Source organism: Silurus aristotelis, assembly GCF_946808225.1.
Source record: "Silurus aristotelis genome assembly, chromosome: 9".
NCBI lineage: Eukaryota > Metazoa > Chordata > Actinopteri > Siluriformes > Siluridae > Silurus > Silurus aristotelis.
Window position 1 is genome coordinate 29,380,748 of NC_139582.1, and position 24,629 is coordinate 29,405,376.

General features: G+C 45.6%; 2 protein-coding genes and 1 long non-coding RNA gene across 4 annotated transcripts; 2 read left to right on the forward strand and 1 right to left on the reverse strand.

Moving 5' to 3' along the window:
* The first annotated feature begins 607 nt into the window (after positions 1-607).
* shoc2 (SHOC2 leucine rich repeat scaffold protein) lies at positions 608-14,496 on the forward strand. Of its 2 annotated transcripts, none has more exons than XM_083549735.1 (9): positions 608-741; positions 4,845-5,871; positions 6,556-6,693; positions 6,977-7,107; positions 7,320-7,508; positions 7,699-7,821; positions 7,915-8,052; positions 8,141-8,258; positions 12,056-14,496. In XM_083549735.1, the coding sequence occupies exons 2-9, from the start codon at positions 5,175-5,177 to the stop codon at positions 12,262-12,264; spliced, it is 1,743 nt and encodes a 580-aa protein (XP_083405861.1). In that variant the 5' UTR covers positions 608-741; positions 4,845-5,174; the 3' UTR covers positions 12,265-14,496. The 2 variants fall into 2 exon arrangements, with proteins under 2 accessions (XP_083405861.1, XP_083405862.1); XM_083549736.1 differs by having other exon boundaries at positions 706-851.
* Positions 7,608-10,491, reverse strand: LOC310730687. The gene is made up of 2 exons (XR_014534905.1): positions 9,790-10,491; positions 7,608-9,420 (listed from the first exon to the last, which is right to left on the reverse strand). It is a non-coding gene; the product is annotated as an uncharacterized lncRNA (long non-coding RNA).
* A 937-nt stretch (positions 14,497-15,433) lies between the features above and the next one.
* On the forward strand, positions 15,434-18,048 carry adra2a (adrenoceptor alpha 2A). The gene is made up of 2 exons (XM_083549650.1): positions 15,434-15,790; positions 15,939-18,048. Exon 2 carries the CDS (start codon positions 16,055-16,057, stop codon positions 17,243-17,245), a length of 1,191 nt encoding a protein of 396 aa, XP_083405776.1. The 5' UTR covers positions 15,434-15,790; positions 15,939-16,054; the 3' UTR covers positions 17,246-18,048.
* The last annotated feature ends 6,581 nt before the right edge of the window (positions 18,049-24,629 follow it).

Sequence of the window (24,629 nt, forward strand, 5' to 3'; positions counted from 1 at the left end):
TTAAATAAAGCAATTATTTGATATATATATATATATATATATATATTAAATATCCGAAAAATAGAAATAGTAAAAACATAATCTCCAATGTTGTTGAAAAAACGCAACATAAAAATACCAACTTAACGATAACAACTAAAATAAATATGCAATGTTATAAATTACATACAATTTATACACTTGCATATTTATTTAATATTTTTTATCGTTAAGTTGGTATTTTTATGTTTGCGTTTTTTCATTATCAACATTATATAAAACATTATTATTAATTATTAATAATAAAAGTGATGCTTGCAAAGCATTACTATTATTTTTATTATAATTATTAAATATTGTTGATCACAGCACAATATATATATAAAATATACCCCAAGAAAGCGAACGACTTTATAGTATTTAATAAGATTGGAAACATTTCATGTTTTAGAAATAGTATAAAAAGTAAATACGTGTCAGAAAAAGAAATGTATATGAGGTCTCGCGAGAATATCGCTGGTGTAAGGAAGCTTACTAAACAACATCTCGCGATATTTGGGGATGAAAGACGGCCTGCGTGACGTCATTGAGCCGACAGGAAGGGTGGGGGAGAGAGGCCGAGTAAAAAAAAAAAAAGATGGGGTGTGGCTTGTGGGTGGGGGCGGGGCTTCCAGGAGGGCGTGGTTTGCTCGCGCTGCAGCGGCGGTGGCGGTGTTGGGGAAGGAGGAGGAAACGGAGGATGGCGGAGCGACACCACTGAAGGTAAAATACACTTTTATACTCGCACACACACACCGCCGCTCGGCGCTGGAGATTTTATTAACCGCGGCGAACGCCGAAATGTCCCGGGAACGCAGCGTCTGGATTCGCAGGTAGTTTAACCGGAGCTCGTATGCGGTTTAAAACGCTCCTTTTGTTCAGCCCCGGAATGGCCGCTGTGTCTCCGTGTGTGTGTGTGTGTTTATATGTGTATATATATATATATATATATATATATATATATATATATATATATATATAATTGTGTGTGTGTGTGCGCGCGCAGCTTGTGTATGTGTGTTGGGGCTTTTTCTTTTACACAGTGTAGAGAAAACACCGCCCGCTTTCAGAATTTCTTACCCGCAAAAATAATCCAACATGGTTATCGGCTGTCAGCGTTGCTTAATGACCGAATGACGGTTCGCCTGTTCGCCGCGTTCACCTCACCGCGGCGCGGACGCTGCACTCACGCGACACCGCGGCTCGACTCGAGGCCTTTCCTACAACAGCCGGACATTTAGCTTAGCTTCAAAACCTCTGCTCTTTTTCTTTTCTTTTCTTTTTTTCGATTTTATCCTATTAATCTACACCGAAGACACTTTCAAGTTGTATTATAAATTATCTTAAATATAAATAATGACGCGGTGGTTTTATTTTATTTTGAACTCGTTTGTTATCTAACGCTAGCTAGCGTTAGCCCGCTCACGTCACTGCCCGTTTCCTAACTCGAGAATGTATTTAGCCGAACGCTGTATTTAATAATAATATTTATAATATAACAGCTGTTTGTTTGTTTAATGAATTTCTGGTTAAAATGATCCCGAATCGCTGTCACTGCGGGGACGTACTGGGACACTGAGGTATTTTATTTTTTCTTAACCCAATCGTGTTCAGACAAATCCCGCCTTCTGGGTGCTGATTGGCTGTGACGATTCTGCCTCCCGCTCGTGATTGGCTGATTGCTCGTTTTTGCGCTCGGTTTGGGAAACAGACGTGTCGCCTGGCCAATTGGTTGAGTCCCGGAGGCGGGGTTTGTCTGAATGCGGGTGTGAAGATGGGTTAAAGCTGTAGTTGTAGCGAAGATTAATATTAATATCTAATGATAAATGAATGAGAAAGAGCGAAAATGGCTATTTTTGGTTTTAGTTTTCCATGGGTTTATATGATTGTGTTTTTTTCCCCCTCCCTCTTTTCATATCCTGAGCCTGTATGAGAGGAGAAGTCTCAGCCTGTTCTCTTACTGGTTCCTCAGGAGATCTTGGTGCTCTCATGGGCCCCTGTTTCCAGTAACGTCCCTCAACTTCTCATCTCCTAGAAGTGTTTACTGGGGAATAAAAATACAGAAGGTTTCACTTAATATAGGTGTGTGGAATCTGCTTGTTGGAGTGATTAGTTTCACGCCTGGTTGAACGTCGAGATTTCTTCACAGGCTTGAAATGGGCGTGTGCAAATATGATTTAAAGTTCGGTGTTTTGTCTTGAAAGCGCTTGAGGAAACGTCATATAACCGCTCACACACTGTTCCTTCACCTCACAGCCAATCAGCTTCAAAACGGACCAGGATTCCGAAGCCGGTGGTCAGAAAATTGTGTAGTAACCGATGCACGTGAAGTTTGTGGGCGGGGCCTCTGGCTTTCTAGTGTTATATTCAGGGTTCTGCGAGTGGAATGACGTTTTTCTGTAACGTGCAGGCGAATCAGAATTTGCCCCGGTTCGTTTAGTACATATTATAACGTGAAAAACAATAATGCAGATGTAATCGTTTCACAGCATCTCAGTGTGAACAACTTAAAGACAAGAAATCCATGTTCAGGGGCATCCAAGAGCAACAAGAGGTGCGTCTCCTGAGGGGCGGGGCTAACACCTGTCAATCACTGCGACACACCGGCTCTCAGGCTGTGGTGGACAGGAAGACAGAGGGAGTGTGCAGTCGTTCTGCTTGCGCTGAGGGAGTGTGTAGGCGTACGGCGTGTGTCGGGGCATTGTGTAGTCGTGCGGTGGTGGTGTGGTGAGCAGAGCTTCCGAGGAGCAACTCCAGCAGTGGGAGGAACCTGCTTCAAGATCATCTGCAACAGTTTAATTATTATTAAATGTGTGTGTGTGTGTGTGTGTGAGAGAGAGAGAGAGAGAGAGAGAGAGAGAGAGAGAGAGAAATGCTTAGGACTGTTACGTGCTTCATCACAACTACTTTTCTGCTACATCTACAACTTCACTGTAACATGCTGTAGTTTCAGACCTGTGTCTCTCTCTGTGTCTCTCTCTGTGTCTCTCTCTGTGTCTCTCTCTGTGTCTCTCTCTGTGTCTCTCTCTGTGTCTCTCTCTGTGTCTGTCTGTCTCTCTTGATGTCTGTCTCATATTTTTTTGTTTCTCTTAACTTTATCTCTTAATATCCTTCACTCTATTTTTCTCTTCTTTTCTGACCTCTTTTTATTTCTCTCTTTTGGTTATACTCTCGCTCTGTCTTGATTTTTTTTCTGTCGCTGTCAATCTTTTGTCACTTTCTCTGTCTCTTTTCTTTCTTGAACTTTTTCTCTCTCTCACTCTGTGGTCTTCTCTCTCTCTCTTTCTCTCTTTCTCTCCCCAGATAAGGTCAGGGTGAGTGTGTGTTGTTGCGTGGTGGTGAGCTCGCTGTTCAAGGCCGATCCTCAGAAATGTGTCACATCAGGCCTGCTTTAAGAATCCAGACTAGAAGTGTGTGTGTGTGTGTGTTCGTTCTCTCTCATCAGAGATGCAGGATAAGGAGCATAAGTTATGCCGTTTGACCCATTTGCTGATCTCCCGGCTTCACCCTCCACACACAGTTTCACTTCACTCTTTACTCTTAGTGTCTTTGTTTAATGGAGTTTTGTTTATAGTGTGTGTGTGTGTGTGTGTGTGTGTGTGTGTGTGTGTGTGCTGAATATTTTGGTGTTGTATTTTACATCAGACTCTACATTCCCTGTTATAATCTGCTCTTTTCTGGGACTAGATTTCATTCAGCCACAGGGGTATTAAAGTCAGGTACTGATGGAGATGTAGTGAGGAGGTCTGGGGTTCAGTCAGCGTTCACATTCATCATGTTCAATAGGGATGGAGCTCTATAGCAGGAGATCTCCCAGCTGATGTAAAAAATCTTCAAGGCACCGACTTTGTCCAGAACGACGTGGTCATGCTAGCGCAGGTTTTGAGTCTCCTTGTTCAGGTGAAGGGAAAATTTCATGCTCCAAACATCCAACGACGTCTTATACGACCGCGTGTCTGCGATTTTGTGGGAACAGTTCGGGGAAGAACCATGGATTGGTGTCCCTCTACTTTTGGCCGTAGCTTGTTCTTAAAAGTAGTGAACACGCCCAGCTGTCAGATCAGAATAAACCTGCGTCTTAGTGGTACTTCTGGTTTAGCGAGACATGTGACAAGGGCCAGACCCCACACACACACACACACACACTTAACGCCGCCCCTTGGGAGTTCATAGATTTGCCATGGGGTTGTGGGTTCGATGAGGCGAGTGCTTGTTGTCTGTATTTGCGGTGTCCACATTAATACGCTTTCAAACCAGCGTTTTCGTGTCACAGCGTGAACTGTGTGTGAAAACAGAGGCTTTTGTAAACGATGTAAATCATCTTTTCTGTGTTTATAAGAGGAATTAAACAGCAACTCGCACTTCTTCAATTCAAATATGTCATCAGTGTTTGTTGGACACATCGCTACTCTCTCACACTCACACACACACACACACTCACTGTGTTACCGCTTTCTTTAAAAAGGTGCTGAATTTATTTATTTTTAAGCTATAAAGGTCTCATAACCTGCAGGGAGTCGCGGCTTTGAAGAGCGCACGCAAAGATTATTCTCAGCGGCATTAACCTTTCTGAAGTTCTGATCTGAGCTCGGACCGACAACTCACGCCGTCGCACACACGCGCAGGAACAAGCAGCGGAGAGTTTTCACGAGAGCGCGTTCGTACGCGTCTATAAATCTGTGGTTCTGTAAACAGACTCTGCTGAAGCGGCTCACACTGGTGTACACACAGACACACGGGCACCACACGCGGGGGTTTCGTTTATAAAGAAGCACATACGCGTCAAGAATCTTATTAAATGTGTGTTTGTGTTCTGTGTTTTCCAGCTCAGCGTGAAAGATGCGACGTCTTCTGCCCCGTGTGTTTTGCCCTGTTGTGATCGAGTCGAGGGAGTTTGTACAGTTCAGACGAGCATGAGGCCGCTCGCCTCCCGTCACGTTGCTCTCTCTCTCGCCGAGTGTTAATGGGCACAGGAGCGCACGGGTGTCGCCGCCCATCGCCGAACGCACGCCGCTCACACGCGCGCACAGTTATGTGCTCACGCGCCGGAGTATAGCGGCCATTTTTTTTAAGCGATTTTTATTCACGAACGAAAGGAGCGAACCAGGGAGAGAGAAAGAGACGCTCATGCGCCGTCGGGCCGAAGTGCTTTCACCATGAGCAGCGCTTTAGGCAAAGACAAAGACTGCAAAGAGAAGGAGGCCAAAGCGCTCTCGGGTAAAGAGCGCGACAAGGAGCACAAGGGGCCCACCGGCCTCGGGAAGGACGGCAAGGAGCCCAAAACCAAAGGGAAAGACGCCAAAGATGGGAAGAAGGATTCGAGCGGGGCGCCGCCGGCCGTCGCTTTCTCCGTGGACAACACGATTAAGCGGCCGAACCCCTCGACCGGGATGCGCAAGAAGTCCAGCAACGCCGAGGTGGCCAAGGAGCTCGCCAAGTGCCGAGACGAGAACTCGACCCGCCTGGACCTGTCCAAGCGCTCCATCCACCTGCTCCCCTCCACCATCAAGGAGCTGACGCTGCTCACCGAGCTCTACCTGTACAGCAACAAGCTGCAGAGCCTCCCGGCCGAGCTGGGCTGCCTGTCGGGCCTGGCGACGCTGGCGCTGAGCGAGAACTCGCTGACCAGTCTGCCCGACTCGCTCGACAACCTCAAGCGGCTGCGCATGCTCGACCTGCGGCACAACAAGCTGCGCGAGATCCCGGCCGTGGTCTACCGCCTCACGTCCCTCACCACGCTGTACCTGCGCTTCAATCGCATCACCGCCGTCGAGAAGGACATCCGCAACCTCAGCAAGCTCACCATGCTGAGCATCCGCGAGAACAAGATCAAACAGCTGCCTGCTGAGATCGGTGAGCGTCTTTACAGACAAACACACACGGGGTTCTGGGCTCATACCTACATTTATCACCACATTCTTCCACAAGCCTTTCTTTAACACCATTCTCACAAAAAGGAAGCGCGCGAGTGTGTGTGTGTGTGTGTGTGTGTGTGTGAGACTGAAATGAGTATAAAGTACTGACAGGCTGAAGTACGGGATCGTGTCGGGGTTGAACTCATACAGGGTCGATTTCTTTGATCATCATCCTCAGAGTCTCTTAAGAAACGTCTCCATTTCTAACAGCATGCAGATGTAACCATTGATAATCTGCACAAAAGAGACAGTTTTTTTTTTGTCTGATGCGCCACGAGACCAAGAATTAAGTTATTGCTAAATTTGAACTGAAAGTAGGATTTAACCAAATCTCTCACATACGTTTTATACAGCGGAAATTTCATCACAATTCTGTGATTTTCCTCGAAATATTACGACTTTATTCTCGTATTGCTACTTTTTCATAATCAGATTTTTTTTTACGTGGTACTAAATCACCATCATACAAAAAAATTAATACATTTCTGTGGGGAAGTTTTCTAGAATCAGGGCTGCTGAAGTTTCTCTGTATGTTCCAACATGTTCACTTCAACAAATATGCAAACTGCAGTAAGAATCACTGAAGTAACTGTACAAATCTGATCTCCCTCTCTCTCTGTAGGAGAGCTGTGTAACCTGATCACTCTGGACGTGGCTCACAACCAGCTGGAGCACCTTCCTAAAGAGATCGGCAACTGCACGCAGATCACCAACCTGGACCTACAGCACAACGAGCTCCTGGACCTTCCCGAGACTATCGGTACTAACGACACACACACACACACATACACCTGACAGTCAGAGACAGTGTTCCACTAAACAGGTCTGCTTTCCTTCATCACACAACTTTATTAGTGCTGCAGGACATCTGACTGCTTCAGCGTACAAAAGAAAATCAATATCAATGAAATAAAATATTCTATATTTACAAATGTATTCAAAACACAAGATGCATATTAATGAATTGAAATGTAATAAATTAACATATTTCACACGTACACCAGTTTGGTTTTCTCAGTAAGAATTGTGTTTGGTTGTTGCAGGCAATCTGTCGAGTATAAACCGTCTGGGGCTGCGCTACAACAGGTTGTCTGCCATCCCCAGATCTTTATCCAAGTGTCGGGAGCTGGAGGAGTTAAACCTCGAGAACAACAACATCTCCCTGCTGCCTGAGGTTCGAGCAACCCGCCGTCCTTCCCCTTTTCCCTTCATCTCCTCCCGTCTGTTGGAAAACCCCGAATAAACATACAGAGGACTGTTAGTACATGATGACTGTGATTAGCTGTGATCAGCGTTTCTCTCAGGGGTCATGTGACTTTTCTCCGCCTCTTTAGTAATGTTTCTGTAGAAAACGTTTAGAATGCGTGTACCTGTGGTGGTCTACAGGGTCTTCTCTCGAGCCTGGTGAACCTGACGAGTCTGACGCTGGCGCGCAACTGTTTCCAGTCGTATCCGGTGGGCGGCCCGTCGCAGTTCTCCACCATCTACTCGCTCAACATGGAGCACAACCGCATCAACAAGATCCCGTTCGGCATCTTCTCACGAGCCAAAGTCCTCAGCAAGCTCAACATGAAGGTGAGATGAGGAAGTAAGGAACTGTGGATCAGAGAGAAGTGGTTTTATTTTTACCTCTACTGAAGTAGAATGATGCAGAGACACGAGCAGCATGTTTCTCTTTGTCTTGATTAAGGGAGCTTTTACTCATGATTTCATCCACAAACTGAGAATCACACTGCTGATCAAATGTGCTTCTTTTTGCCTTCAGGACAACCAGTTGACGTCGCTGCCGCTGGACTTCGGCACATGGACCAGCATGGTGGAGCTGAATCTCGCCACCAACCAGCTGACCAAGATCCCTGAGGACATCTGCGGCCTGGCTTCCCTCGAGGTACACAACACAAACACAACGCAAAATCTGAACTGCAGGAATGTCTTCGTATCTCTGGTAGTAATTAATGGATGTGGAACTGCTCTCATGCAGGTCCTCATATTATCCAACAACCTACTGAAGAAGTTACCTCACGGCATCGGGAACCTGCGGAAGATACGGGAGCTCGACCTGGAGGAGAACAAGCTGGAGTCGCTCCCGAACGAGATCGCCTACCTGAAAGACCTGCAGGTAACCACACACACACACACACACACACAGGATACATCTCTTCATTTCATTTACATTCAGAAATAATAGATGAGGATTTTATTTCTAGAAACTCGTCTTGACCAACAATCAGCTGACCACGTTGCCGAGAGGGATCGGTCACCTGACCAACCTGACTCACTTGGGACTGGGAGAGAACCTCCTGCAGCACCTGCCTGAGGAGATCGGTAAACACACACACACACACATACACACAGGTAAGTTTTCTTCCAGGAGTATCACGGTTGCCGATGGAAAAACAGTAAGTATGAATCTGAAAACACATTTCATCTAATATTGTTTAAAACTGTGGGACGAAGGACGTCGCACACAATCATGGCTTCCACGTAGGTTTTATTTTTTGGATGCTGACACTGTTTTCCCTTCAGCTCTCGTTTCCACGTCCTGCACTTAGAGTCGAGTGTTAATCTGGTGACACACAGTCATTGGGCCACTGGTTCTAGATTGACAGCTGGTCTCTACCAATCAGGTGAAGGGGAGTTACTTCAGTGGCTGCTGTGGGTAAGTTTTACAGGTATGAAGATGGAGAACATTCACAGGTTACGGAACTGAACTATATTGTTCCAGGGTGGATTGGATGCAAGGATTTAATTGATCATGCTTCAGTCACCCACTAACAATATATTTCAGTTCTGTGACCTGATTGGTTGGAGGAGCTGTCAATCTAAAAACCAGTAGACCAATGACTAAACTTAAAGCTTTACTCGAAGGGTAATATTAGGACATTAAAGAGCTGGACGTGGAAAGCAGAGTTGAGAGAAACCGTATCAGTGCACAAAAGATAAAATATACGTGGAAACGTGATTGTGTGCTATGCAGATCACGTGTGCTTCGTTCTACAGTTTTGAATGATATAATATGGTGTTTTTTAATTCATACTTGGTATTTTTCCATTGGTGATGGTGATACTCCTGGTGAAAAACTGACCCCAAGTGGGGGGGGGCAAAGGGGGACTACAGACCAAAGTAGCTCCTCTACTCAACTAGAGAAAATAATAGTAAGTTTAAGACAGCTGAGCGCTCTGCTCCTTTAGCTCAGAAGGTAAGGAGTTGGAGCTCTGATCAGAAGGTCCTGTGTTCAAATCCAGGCAGGGGCATGTCACCCCTATCCCTCCCCCCTCCCAGTTTACATACACTGTTAAAGAACATGTTTATCACTGCATTACTGAGTTTTCTACAACTCTTCATGTGACTGAATGATTCCAACACACATCATTGTCACAAAAAACATTAACCTTCTGGAACCATGACAAAGGTCATAAATATACATACAGCAACATGTTAAACTGTGTTGTAGAAAGTGTTTAATTAAACTGAGGTTACTGCCCCACTACCTTCCCCATGAGTGATTATTTAGTGGCTGCAGCTGCACTCAATTATAAAGACCTGGGATTCTTTAAGAAGATACTACTGATCCTAACAGCGTCCAACAGTGCAACTAGTTCGTTATTAACATTACCAATAATGAACAATGTGTAGCTTCACCTCAGCTCTCGTGGCCCGTGTCCTTAGTTCTTTTGTCATAATTAACGTTAAAATTGGTCTGTGTGGGAATCATGTGATTGAAGAATGAAAGTCTGAATAAAACTACATAAAAGAAGTGTGAAAGACGACCCCTCACTAGTGCACGGCCCCATTGCGTGAGGAAGAAAACACAAGCTATGACCTGCTGCTGAGAGAAAAGGAAACCAAAAACCACCAAAAGAAAAGTCTATGAGAACTTAGAAGCTGCTTGAACACAGGTGTTGGTGTCCACAGTCTATGGGTTTGAGGGAAGGAAGCTTTCGCTGCAGATGTGGCACCTAAACCCGTGTTCTAACCAGAGGAACGATCAAAGAGTCAACCTTCTACCAACATCACATAAATAAAGAAAAAAAACTAAGGGACACTATCAAACATTAGCTTTGCTGTCTGTACATTTTTGATCCTGTCATAATTCCAGAACGTGACAAAATTCAAAAAATATGCATTGACGTTTGAGCGACAGATGAACATGTTCTAATCATTCAGTCACAGAAAAAACCACAGCTGTAGAAAACTCAAGACTACAGAGATCATGTTCTTTACCAGTGAGTGTAAACTTCTTACCTGCACTGAACGTACCTGAGAGCAGCGAGGACGACCCTCAGTCTTACACTCGTCCAGCTTCAGATTTGCTGTTAAATGTTTAAATGAAGGAAACACACACAACTGCATTTTCTTTAATGAGTTTGAGCACATAGAGGAAAAATTACTAAAACAATTGTTTCAGCTACAAGTAGAACTTTTCATCCAGGCGTATGTGCTGAATACAGGGGTATGAGCTCCACGCTTCTGAGGCTGCAGTCACACTGCTGTCTCCATCTCATGTTCCTGAAGACCACTCCACACCCTCAAGCCACATTCCACACCCTCCCCACTCCAACACTGCTCACTCCCCCCCCCCCCACTCCCACACGTCACACCCTCCCACACTTCACACCGCTCACTCCCACACGTCACACCCTCCAGCCACACCCCCAGTCACACCACTCACTCCCACACGTCACACCCTCCCACACGTCACACCCTCCAGCCACACCCCCAGTCACACCCCTCACTCCCACACGTCACACCCTCCCACACTTCACACCGCTCACTCCCACACGTCACACCCTCCCACACATCACACCCTCCCACACACTTCACACCGCTCACTCCCACACGTCACACCCTCCAGCCACACCCCCAGTCACACCGCCCACTCCCACACGTCACACCCTCCCACACGTCACACCCTCCAGCCACACCCCCAGTCACACCCCTCACTCCCACACGTCACACCCTCCCACACATCACACCCTCCCACACACTTCACACCGCTCACTCCCACACATCACAGCCACACCCCCAGTCACACCGCTCACTCCCACACGTCACACCCTCCAGCCACACCCCCAGTCACACCGCTCACTCCCACACGTCACACCCTCCCACACGTCACACCCTCCCACACGTCACACCCTCCAGCCACACCCCCAGTCACACCCCTCACTCCCACACGTCACACCCTCCCACACTTCACACCGCTCACTCCCACACGTCACACCCTCCCACACATCACACCCTCCCACACACTTCACACCGCTCACTCCCACACATCACACCCTCCAGCCACACCCCCAGTCACACCGCCCACTCCCACACGTCACACCCTCCCACACGTCACACCCTCCAGCCACACCCCCAGTCACACCCCTCACTCCCACACGTCACACCCTCCCACACATCACACCCTCCCACACATCACACCCTCCCACACACTTCACACCGCTCACTCCCACACGTCACAGCCACACCCCCAGTCACACCGCTCACTCCCACACACCACACTCCCCCACACCGCTCACTCCCACCAGCCACACCGCTCACTCCCACACATCACACCCTCAGTCACACCCTCCCCCCTCCCACACACTCCACATCGCTCACTCCCACACGTCACACCCTACCCCCTCCCACACACTCCACACTGCTCACTCCCACCAGCCACACCGCTCACTCCCACACGTCACACCCTCAGTCACACCCTCCCCCCTCCCACACACTCCACATCGCTCACTCCCACACGTCGCACCCTACCCCCTCCCACACACTCCACACCGCTCACTCCCACACGTCACACCCTCCCCCTCCCACACACACTCCACACTCCCTGCTCGGAGCAGAGAGATTTCTGAGATGTTACTGTAGAAAATGCTTGGACCGAAGAATTGCTATGTTTTAAAGGCCTTGAGAGCAGAAACAAATGTGATATCAGATATAAGCTGTTTGCTCAATTATAACAGATTTGGCAACCCCAAAAAGACAGCGGCTGTAATCATCTAACTGCCAATTATGGTAGTTTTACCTTTTACATCCTAAGAGAGTAGCGACAGCAAGAAAATGCACCACATGACCCAGAGTCCACGTGGCCTTCCATCACTGATCTCTTTCCTCTGCTGTAGGAACTCTGGAGAACCTGGAGGAGTTGTACCTGAACGACAACCCCAACCTTCACGGTCTGCCCTTCGAGCTGGCGCTGTGCAGCAAGCTGTCCATCATGAGCATCGAGAACTGCCCTCTGAGCCAGCTCCCGCCGCAGATCGTCGCCGGAGGCCCGTCCTTCATCATCCAGTTCCTCAAGATGCAGGGCCCGTACCGCGCCATGGTCTGATCTCGGCTCCACCACCCCCACGCAGATCCTGCAACACGAACAAACAAAACTCATTTACGTCCATCCGAGTCACTTTCCGAGAGGAGATTCCCCTCACACAACAGGTTTAAGACGCCGTCACGGTCCTCGTCAAAACATAACGATAATCGACCCACACACACGACCTAAAACTAATAATAATAAAACGTGTGTTCTGCTTCGCTGAAAGAGATGAGGAGGCTGATTTCCCCCCCCCACACACACACGTTTTATTTTAGTGCGCTCTGAGGTATCAAGGCAAAAATCACAACACCAAATGGACGAGTGGAACAGAACTCTCTCTCTCTCACACACACACACACACACACACACACACACACACAGGAGGACAGTGTTTACTCCAAACGCCAATCACACAACACAAAGCATATTATATATAAATATAAATATAAAACACACACCCCTCTGCCGTGGACGTGTGTGAACTCTCTCAGAGCGTCGACGCCAACTTTATCAATTCCTTCTCGTTTTAAAACTGGTGTATGCAAAACCTTGGGTTTTTTTCCCCCTCTTTATTATCGTTTGCTGCTGCTGCCATAATTTTTGGTTGAGATTGTGTTTATCCTCTTGATATTCCCAATTTTTTAATAATAATTATTCCTTTTTAACAGCCATCCCCATGGTTTAGTTTTTGTACAGAGGTTGTTTGGGTGTGAACAAGTGTAGTCGTGAAAACCTTTTATATACACATATACAAACATTATATAAACACACACACACAATGATATTGTGCCTATCCAGCACGAATGGCTGGTTCATCTTCTGAACGTAAATCACTCGCTCTTAAAGGCGTCTCATACCAATTTCTTTCTTTTCTCAGCGTAAGATAATTTATGTAATGATTCTCTTCTTCATACTCAGACTGATTCATCGTTAGCTTGTAATGTGCTTCAGCTACATTAAAACATTTTTGGTAAAACAAATGATTTAATTAAACACACGTGAAAATTTCTCTTTAATTTATGATCAATATATCAGAACACGTGCCCCGAGTATCAGAGTAAACAACGATGAAGCAGCATATCTTCAGCATATCACTTACACAAGGATTATTATTGAATGTGATTTAAATTTTTTTTTTTTTATCTCTCAAATCGAGTCATAAATAAATTGTGTAAAAGTTTATAAAAGAAAAAAACGAAGCATATCAGATTTGAGGGGAAAAAACGAATCCTCTAAATGAGCGAGTGGAAATTTTGTATTTCCCCCAGAAATTTTCTCGTCTTTAAACTTCGACGCTTTAAAAACACGACACTTTTCCCCCCCTGGATTTTAATTCAGCACTCGTCTGGTTGTTCTGCTCGCTGGCACTCGGAAATCTTTTACTTTTTAGCGTTTCGCTTTTTATGCACTTTGTAACTAAAATCCGGCGTCAGACAGATGTGTGCGTCAGACAGATGTGTGCGTCAGACAGATGTGTGCGTGTTCAGCGCCAGCGGTTTACTCTTTTTCATAAAGGGGGCATTTTTTTATTCACCTGCAGTGAAGTATTTTACGCTTTATTTAATCATATACACATTTGCATCGGTGGGTTTATTGTTTTTGGAAATCTTTTGGTTTTGTACATTGTTTTATTGAATCTTTTTTTTTTTTTTTTCTTGCATCACAAGACGTCCATATCTCTGGTATTATCATGACTTGTGTGTTAAAAGTAAATGACGACCCTTGATTTTTATTTTAAACAATTTGAATGGAATTGTCTTTATTTAGTATTATATTAAATATCAAGTGACTGTATGTTTAAAAAAAATTCCCGTGTAGTTTATCAAGCTTTTGTTTCGTCGTGTTCACCCTCGTGTTTAATTTCCTAACTTTTATTTTCTAACCTTTGATTTCGTGTACACGTCTCCATCAGCAGCAGCACATCCGACAAAGCGGAGCACGATGGACCTCGCCGGCGCTGCTTTACACACACACACACACACACACACACTGCTGTACACACGCAAAGTTATTAGAGACTCGAGCGCACAGCGCGGACCGTCACAATGAAAAGTTGTAAAAAGGGCTTTTTTTCTGTTCCCTGCTCGCAGACACACCACAAGCATCGCATTCCCGGTTTTGTATAAACGCTTAGACGAAACAAAAAGTGTACATTTGGTTTTCTTTTCCTCTCTTTTGCGTAATTACAGTTAGCTGTTAACGAGATGGAATTATTATTGTTATGTGGAAAATAAATGCCTTCGATGAGTACAGAATGCCCGTGTCCCATTTAACACGACACACACTTTCTGTCTATCTGATGTGTGAGACGGAGACGGGACTGAACAGGGACTTGGGGGGGGGGGGGGGGAAGCAGGAACCAAAATGGTAATGATGAGATACAGGATGAGGACTGAGTAATTTGAGAGAAGGGAGGGATGAACCCAGGACACAAGGGACGGGGTGAAAGAAGGGAAATAAAGATGGAGTGAAGACAGATGTGGTGGAGCCCAGAGATTGAAAATATGAGATAAATTATGAAAATCCGCTGAATGTTCAATAACGACTGACTGGATCAGAAAACAACGTCCACCAGTCCGGTGTCCGTCTGCGTACAGCAGCTCATCAGCTCCATGTGAAACTGTGTATGAAGGCTGTGTGCGATTTTATTTTTTCTATCATTTGTGTGTAACTGTAAATCTGTGCAATCTAATCATGAGCGTGCACACACACACACACACTTGGTGGAAAACATTCATGATGCATCATTGTGTGCAGCGGTTTGACGTGTAATATTAAAACCGACCACTAGGTGTCCTCAAATCCCCAGCAACCCGTTATACCAAGTCTGCGCAGTGCGCATGTGTGAAACTGAACCGAGAGACACGCAAAAGATACCAAGCGTGAATATTAAAAAGTAAACATTTGCAGGATACCAAAAGAGAAAGAGTATGTACACTCTCAAATAAAAAAAAAGATCGTTTTAAATATAGAATTATACCTTTTCTGAAAGCTTACACATCTTTTGTTTGTTTTATTAAAGTTTGGTGCTTCCCCATTCTGAGCTGTATCTGTTGCCAAGAGACAAAACCCGCCTTCCTGCAGTATCATTGGCTACATCCATTCCGTCTCTTTCACTCCTATGGGTGGACCGCGTCCCTAATTCTAACAGAGTGACCAATCACGTGAGAGCAGGGCGGGATTTATTGAATACGGGTAGGAAAGCAAGTAAATAAATAATGCACCTGTGCCCGGTTGCCGAGCGACGTCTAAGTTAGAGGCAGCGGCGTTTTTTTTCCAGAAGAAGGAGGGAAATGAAGGAAATGAGGGGAAATGAGGGAGTGGCAGAGAGCGGGAGAAAGAGAAGTGCATGTGGGCACAAGCCGGCGGAGGAGCAGCAGATAAATGTGATTGGAGTGAGCTGGTGCTGAACGCAGGAGAAGCAGGACTGAGTGAGGAACGCCGATGATGTGACTGTCGCTGATGCTGGTGGAGCGACTTGGAGAGAGAAGTTATGCGCAGCAGAAGTAACCTTCTTCCCTCTAAGGGATTTCATCTCACCAAGGTGTGTAGAATTTTAACATTTTTTTTACTCTATTTAAAAAAATGTAACAAAAACACCAGAAAAATAAGTTTTGAAAAATGTGCCTTTTTGTAAAAGCGTGTCAGAAGTCCATATATTTAAACTCGTTTCTGCGTGGTTTATATTGTAGGAGAAAGTGATGTTATGAAATCCACCTAAAGGTCCATAACTATGATGAAAAGATTTTCCAGCATGAACTGACGTAGTTGTTTCCCCATAACTGCGTGTCCGGGACGTGACGTGACCATGGGGGCGTTGGGATGCCTGAACGTGACCAACGGGACGAGCGGCGGTGCGCCGTACCCGCTCCAGGCGTCTCTGGTGGTGCTCGTGGTGCTGCTCATCCTCCTCACGGTGTTCGGAAACGTGCTGGTGGTGATTGCCGTGTTCACGAGCCGATCCCTGAAGGCTCCGCAGAACCTGTTCCTGGTCTCTTTGGCTTCTGCGGATATTTTGGTGGCGACACTGGTCATGCCGTTCTCGCTGGCCAACGAGCTGATGGGATACTGGTATTTCGGCCAGGCCTGGTGCGAGGTCTACTTGGCGCTGGACGTCTTGTTTTGCACCGCCTCCATCGCGCACCTGTGCGCCATAAGCCTGGACCGCTATTGGTCCATCACGCAAGCCGTGGAGTACAACCTGAAGCGCACGCCGCGCCGCATCAAGTGCATCATCCTGGTCGTGTGGGTCATCGCCGCAGTCATCTCCTTCCCGCCGCTCATCACTATGGAGAAGGAGGGAGAGCAGGAGGTGGGGCGTCCGCTGTGCAAGATCAACGAGGACAAGTGGTACATAATCTCATCCTGCATCGGCTCCTTCTTCCTGCCCTGCATCATCATGGTGCTCGTGTACATCCGCATCTACCAGATCGCCAAGAGCAGGACCAGAGGAAGGGGAAGGAAAGAGGAAGAGGAAGAAAGGAGAAGGAACAACGCCAAAAAGGAGGAGAACGGCCACGAGAAGCTTAACGGCGAGTCAGACGACAAGGACAAGGGCGACGTCAATGGCGTGGACATGGAGGAGTCGTCCTCGTCCGAGCACAAGGACGACAACGCTTGCTCAAACAAGAAGATGCGAGCCAAGGGCAAGACCAAGCTGAGCCAGATCAAACCCGGGGACGAGACCGCCAGGCGGTCCATGCGACAGAGCGGCAACCGCGGGCGCTGGAAGGGCCGACAGAACCGCGAGAAGCGCTTCACCTTCGTCCTGGCCGTCGTTGTCGGCGTCTTCGTCGTCTGCTGGTTTCCTTTCTTCTTCACGTACACACTGACGGCGCTATGCGACTCGTGCTGCGTTCCCACCATGCTCTTCAAGTTCTTTTTCTGGTTCGGCTACTGCAACAGCTCGCTCAACCCCATCATCTACACCATCTTTAACCACGACTTCAGGAGGGCCTTCAAGAAGATCCTGTGCCGACGTGAGCGCAGGGTCGTGTGAAATCGACAGGACAAGACCGGAATCTGCACCGGCGTCGCTTGAACTTTAACCCTGTTCTGATTTGCAATCTGTTGTACAGCCGTCACTGAGCACAGTCTACACCATCGAAGGGGGGGGTGGGGTGGGTTGGGGCGAAGCCAGGGCAGAGGAGGGTCTTGTGAACGAGATTGTTGAACTTTAACCCGCGATCCATTAGGACAAAACAAACGTGAGCTCACGTCAACGCAAAACCACCAACTTCCCACCCCGTTTTTTCCCCTTTGATTTGATTTCTTTACAGCTTGTGCAGAAGCCGCAGAGAGCGCCGTACCGCCGCAGCGTCCGTGTGATTTATTGCGAGGTGAGCAGCCGGAGGGGAAGTGTGTACAGTAAACACTAATACAGCAGCGTCACACGGGGGGAAAATATCGGCCCTCGATTTCACGCCTACTTTTGTATCATACATCAATAGAGCGATAAGAAAAAAAACATCCTCCGGCGATTTGCTCTGTAAATAATCACAAATCACACAACGGGAACCGGCACGCACGCACACACACACACACACACACACACACACACACACACACACACACACACACACACACACACACCCTTCAGTCATTCCCTATAATACCTGTGCTATGTATGTTGTGTATGAATGATAAATGCATTGGACTGATGTTTGGAGAACGTCACGCACACGACCAATACATTTTCACTTCCAATTCATTTAATGTTACAGAAAAAAAAATAGAAAAAAAAAATCTGATTCCTTTTGAATTCAGTATCAATAAAATCAGACGTCCTGCTGGCAAACACAATGTCTTAAGAATCTCTTGTTTTTGTCCACCACAAACGATCCCCTCATCCTCCCTCCAGACTAACGATGGGGTTTAATATGAGCCATCAGGCAAATCGATGTGGAGTCGCTCGTTTCACGGCAACGCAGGCAGTCGCTCGGCTTCGTGTCCCGCGGACGGCTGTGAGGGGGGACGTGTTCGCGTGGTTGTGTTTTTTACACGTTATGGTGTTGGATTTGATATGAAAGTGAATGTGAGGTTAATGTCCAGGTTTCATTTCTATTTTTTTTATAAATACTGATGGAAGTAAACCAGAGTCTCATCTCTTCTCTGGTAATTGTTTGAAGTTTCTGCTATTTTGTCGGGTCAGATATCGAGAAGAAGTGGGTAAATTAACTAAATAAATACTCCAAGTGGGCCTGAGCATCATCTTCACCTCTTTCATCCATCAGAATTAAAGCATGATTAATTGACCACTTGGGTTTATTAGGAAATCTGGCAGAACAGTACAGAATATATACATAGATCTTCATGAGCAAGCAGGATCTGTCAGGAAAACCCTAAGGAGCAAACGAGATTACTGAGGACGGCTTTGGGAACGGATCGATTTAGTCCGAATTCTTGTAGGAGATGAGGAGGAAGACGTTCAGGAGAAAGTGGTTTAAAGGGAATTCTACTAGAAGTGAGAGATTATTTGGAAATCTTAGGAAAATGCCTTTTTTCCCACACACAGAAGTTCTTCAGGAGCGAGTAGGAACTGTTCAGAGCTCAATTGAATGTAAATTTCTCCGGATCGGTGGGAATTCTGTTGGGTTCAGGCCTTTCTCTTTCAGCTGTTCGCATTAAAGCAGGTTTATGGGAATTCCTTCAGGGAACTTTCATCACGAGCGAACAGGACTGAATCAGAGTTTCAGGTCTGTCTACTACACTTTTTGGTTAAAAAATGGAAACCAAATATAAAGTTGTGATTAAAAAACTAATTTTTAGTTCAAAATGTTATTTAAAATACCTCATAAAACACTAGTTTGTAGTATCCTACCATCTCATCGAGTTATTTGGGTTTGTGGGACTCTAAGATGTAAAATAACTGATCATCCAGCAGCAGTGGCTTCATCCAGCATTTGGTGTTAAATCTAAAAAGTTATGGATTACTATGTGCTTCTCAATAGCAGCATGAGGGTGAGAGGAAACCGGAATCTCGGTCTCTTCCAGTGTCTGAAGTTCGAGTGTTTTTGCAGCACACAATCTTCACAAACTCACTGCAGCACAAACCAAAAAAAGAAATAACCCTAATGAAGGCATCATACACATCGGGTGAAGGTTGGACCAGTAAAAGAAACTGCTTCAGGAGGAGGTGGGGCTGATCAGATGGTTCTAAAACGGTAGGTGGAACTGGTCAGAAAACCTTTACGACAATGATTTAAAACAATAGTAAATAGTCAACGTACAGTGTAGGAACATGTTTTCAGACTAACGTGTGAGCAACAATTAAACCATATGATCCAGATCCAGGACTGCACCATGCTTCCCAGCTCAGGAGGAGACAGGCCCTGATCTGATGCTATGCTTTCATGTCATGGATAAACTTTCATGGAACATTTCATTCCATAACCCGTTTATCTGTCCACCTGAAGATCAGCCGCACCAGGAGCCTCCTGCCGCGTGTATGGTTTGGGTAGTGGATCGGACAACTTGAAACCAAACGTACATTTTTTAAATCTCCTAAAATAAAGCGAGTTTATTGAATCCAACTCGTGAGGCTTACGACGAGTCGTTACCTCTGGTCCTCCTCATGTCCAGGCTTCCAGGCCAACAAGCTACGCTAAAGTGTTTTCCCAGCGCTAACACACTAATGTTTCAGGGTCATTAGCTAAACACGAAAAAGCTCTTTGAACCGAATGTGTTTGAGCAGTGAGAAGAAAAAAAAAAAAGAGGAACGGTAAAGCTGAAAACCCGCCGGTGAGGATCTGAAGGGCCGAATGCGAGCTGGTTGAAATGTAATTAGAATGAAATGCTAAATTCAACATCGGGATTTACTGGGGATCGTGTTTTCTCTCAAACCAACCAGGCTTCAAGGTACATCAAAAATCGAGGTATTAAAACCTAGCAAAGAGGAGGACAAAAAAAAAGTGGCCCATCAGTTTGTTCCCGACACAAACCAAACCACAAGATCAAAAATAAATAAATAAGATCTTTTCGGCAGGATTGTAGGAAAAGGTCACTCATGTCAAGTTCACTCAAATACAAACGTTGTGTTGGCTGAGGGCTGAGCTGTGGGCCGCTGTGGAAGAGATCGGGTTTCAGTCCCGGAGGCGAGGACATCAGCGTTCCCAGAGACGTGTTCCACACTAGAGGAAGGCTTCGGCTCGTTTCTGTAGCGCTGACATGCTGGAAAATAGTTTATTCGCGACAGTGAAAAGGTCAATAGGTTTTTTTGTTTTTAGGGGAATAAAACGTGGTGCTTTTTTTCACCCCGACATGAGTCTTGTTATGCCTTTATTGACGGCGGCTCCATCACTGCATAGAGCACCATCGTATAGTGGCCTGAACTAACGGGCAGATGCTTCTTCGACTCGCTTTCCAATAAAAACCCATCATTTTGCTTTGTGGACACAAAACACACATCAGCACCGTCCAAATGTTTACCATATGGCCCCGAGATTCCAAAATTCAGCCAGGTGAGGTAATGCGCAGGATGAAAAACCTCCACAGAAGGTACACGATGACTTGATCGGCGTTGATTAACCGCATTAGCGAATAAATTGTGGAACACTGCCCGATTCCAGAGTCGGCGAGGTTTACGCTACACCTCTCGCAAGAGCCTGATAATGCGCTTAACTAACAAGCGGCGTCGCAGCCGATGTTTATGGACTAATGAACTCTCGTTAACAGGACTGATTGGTCGTTAAACAGTTGTATGCGAGTGAATTAAAAATAACAAGCGGAGGGTCTGATGGAGGTCGCTGATGTGCAGTACGTGTCATTAGCACACACTTCTCAGAGCCGGATGTGTTCAGAGTTTGGTCATTTGGTGACATGGGGATATGTGGGAAATCTGCTGTCTCCTGGCATCTCAGACCGGTTTTTATTGCCACCTGTATTCGATTTAATCTTTTTCGATGCCCTTATTGACTCAGCCAACCATCCAGCTGTCACATGTTCCAATAGGTTAGTAGTTCGAGTGCAGGTAAGTGAAGGTAACAAACCTAAGCGGCGGAACCGGACCACCTGGACGCCGAAATCCGAGTGGAAACCCAAGTGTGTATTGTAGTTAACAAATGGCTTGCATGACCTACAACAAAGGCAAGGTCTGACTTTAAATGCGCCACGCTACAGAGTTCGCTACGAGTGCGTTTACACTATAAACATCCGGTCCCGTTCCAAACGTCTGGAACGTTAAAGCTGATTCTTTCGTTTGAATCTGGGTTTTTTTGCCGTAGATTGATGACACGAATACGAGATGAGACGTGTAAGCGCATTCGATTCGGTTAAATCCTCGCCTCCGTGAACGGTAAAAGGTGTTTAGTATTATTGTTCACCGTCCAACCAGAGGAAACCTCACGAACATGAGCAAGAGAATCCGGAAAACTCCAAGCGGCTTCTGGAGACAGAGCCACCAACAGTATCTCAATAATGACTGACGCATTTTTTCCCTTTTACAGTAATACCCCGCTTTACCGCAGTTCGAATCTCACGCCCACGGTTTACGGCGGAAGTGCGTTCGCCACATAACTAATATTAGTTTGGCTGATTTTTCTGAATTGTTTTTCAATAATGAAACTTATTAATAAAAATATTATTATATAATGAGGCAAAATGGTAATACAGTACAGTACCGTATACGTAAAATAGCGTTGTTGGGGTGGCGTCTGTTTATCAGGGTTTTTTACCTACTCCTATTTCTCCTACAAATAATGCCCAATCCACATCCAAAATTAGCAACCATCTTCCATCCATGTTGGTCTGTAGATTTTACAAAAAATTCAAAAACCCAAGACGGTTTGCCTGTGACGCACCAACGATTCCGATCAAACACATGGAGCACTGAAAGGTCTGATCACATGAACAGGAATAACTGCAGTGTTAATGAACTGTTGTGAATAAAATCAATAAAAGGGATGTTAATAGTTAAACCTGAACGCAGACGCTCGCTTCCTCTAAAACCGCCGGCCCGAATGTTTCCGGACCGCCGCGTGACGCAGTCGGACCAAGAAGAATCATCGAAGCTGTAAAAGCACTATTGTCGTCTTGCCGAAATGGAAGCGTGTGATTGGCTAGCGTCGCTACGAGTGACAGGAAAGAGAAATAGAAAGGGCTGAGGAGAAAAATAAAAAAATAAATAAATAAAAAAATAAACAAACACAGGCATCTTGTTCCCTTGTCTCCAGGCCATGGATATTTTTGGGAGAATTGTAATGATGGAAAAACAGCTTGTTTGTGGCTTTAAAGCTGCAGTGGGAATTGAACCTTTGGTTTAGTGAAACGGCTCATTTGGCTCCGGCTCGGTGTTTCTTGCATCCTTGCCATGTTTGTGAAGGCACACTGACACTACACGAATCGTTAGCACCAAGTCGGAGGCACACGATTGAAAACGGACCTCTTTGGATGTTTAGCATGAAATTTCTTTCACCTTCACTCAGACTAGGAGACCCGAACCTGTTCTATGCCCCTGTGCACAAAGCCCAGCTCCATGAAGATCTGATTTACATGGGTTTAGAAGTGTGTGGAAGAGCTCTGACCCTACCTCACAATCCAGTAGACCATCTTCCCAGAAAGAGTGCGGAAGGAAGAGGAATAAAGAAGGAACGACATGCAAAAAGGACTTCAATCGCAAATTTGCTAACGTGAAGGCCAATTAATAGAGTTTGAGGACAAATCTGCCGCTGACTCGGACAACGAGGCTAAACCCCCCCCCCCCCCCCCCCGTATATATGTCGCAGGTCTGAAGATGTTTTTCGCGAGAGAGGGAGAGACACGTGTTAATCCCCCCACCACGCACACCTCGCTGTTGTTTCCTAGTTATTTATACGAGTAAACGCGATTCGTCACGAACGTCCCGTTTTTCTCAGGCGCTGTTTCACCTCGCTACGTTCCCACAATTTCCTCGTGGCGAGGAAATGAGAAAAAGCTTCTGAGCAAAGCTCGGCTAATAATACAAAAAAAAAATTACATAAATAAATAAAAAAAAAAATACACCCCCACACCAATTATGCCTCCTGTCTTCCATGAGGACTCGAGTTTGTTTCCTTTTTTATGTTTGTTTATTCCTCTTATTTTCGCCGAGGCGAGTCTCTCTGCGGTTTGTCCCGCTTTAGATTTTCTCATCAGATGGAAATTCGCTGCCTGTTTGTCTGCTCGCATCGCAATTTTTTTTTGTAGTTCCTGAGGGAACGTGGGAATAAGAGTCTGTGTGTGTGTGTGTGTTGTTCCCTCCTAGAGCCGAATACACATTTCCATGTGCAAATGCTGTTATTATAAAACATGACTGTAATTTCAGCTCACCTGTAATTAGGCTGTGAAACGGGGCGGCACAGCCGTAATGACAAAATAGCAGTTTTATTGCTAATGCGTTTATCTGTAGTTCATTACGGCGTTTACGCGCTTCTCGCAGTGCGGCGCTAAACATGGAGCTACAACATGGTCGGTGATTGAACTCCACAGATAGTGGACAGTGTGTGTGAGTGTGTATAAGGTGTGTGGAGAAGCTAAAGTGTAAAGTGGAGTCTGGTGGGAGTGCGAGTGTGTGTCGTGTGCAGGAGGTGAACGTTACGAGTAGGAGTGCGCCATGTTTCGAGCGTGTGAGGTTCGAGTTCACGCGTGTAGGGTGTGTGTACGAGTGGTCAGCTGGTAAAATATTCACCGTGCTGATTCGATTCAGGGGACAGGAGCTGGAGCCAAGTGAACTCAATAAACCGTGCAAAAAGAGAATTTCTTTTTTTTATTAATTTTTGGTCATTAGGAACAGGGTTGAACGCTGATTGGAGGTTAAGAACAGGGTTGAATGCTGATTGGAGGAGGAGATCAATAACATTTTTCGGAAGGAAGATGATCAGTGATTATTTGTTGACTGGTGGTTGGGAACAATGGTGGTTGGTGCTAAAATAAATTCTGATTGCTGATTGGTTGTTTGGGACATACTGACTGGGGCAGTAAGTTATTTTATTTTTAATCAGTCTCTCGGACACACAAACAAGGGCCGTCAAAATGAACGTGTTAACGGGAATTCAGTTCAACGGCATTAATTGTATTAACTAATGACACATTTCCGACGATTTTTGCTAAAAATATAAATAATGAGTCGAAATTTAAACCTTCAACGCGACATTTATTCGTGTCGTCCATCCTTTACTCAGATATATAAAAATAATAAACCGCACCGAACAATTTTCAAAATCACTAAACATTTGTTTTACGTATGCGTCAAGTCTTAAAAAAAAAAAAAAAAAAAAACACAAAATCCACCATTTATCCGGCAATTAAAACCGTACGTGCGGAAACATGATCAGCTGATGGTGAAAGTTCCGTTTGGCGTGCTGATGATTTACGTGATTTAAAACACCACAATCACTTTACAACTGTTTACGAGAGAATTTCTTGTGTAA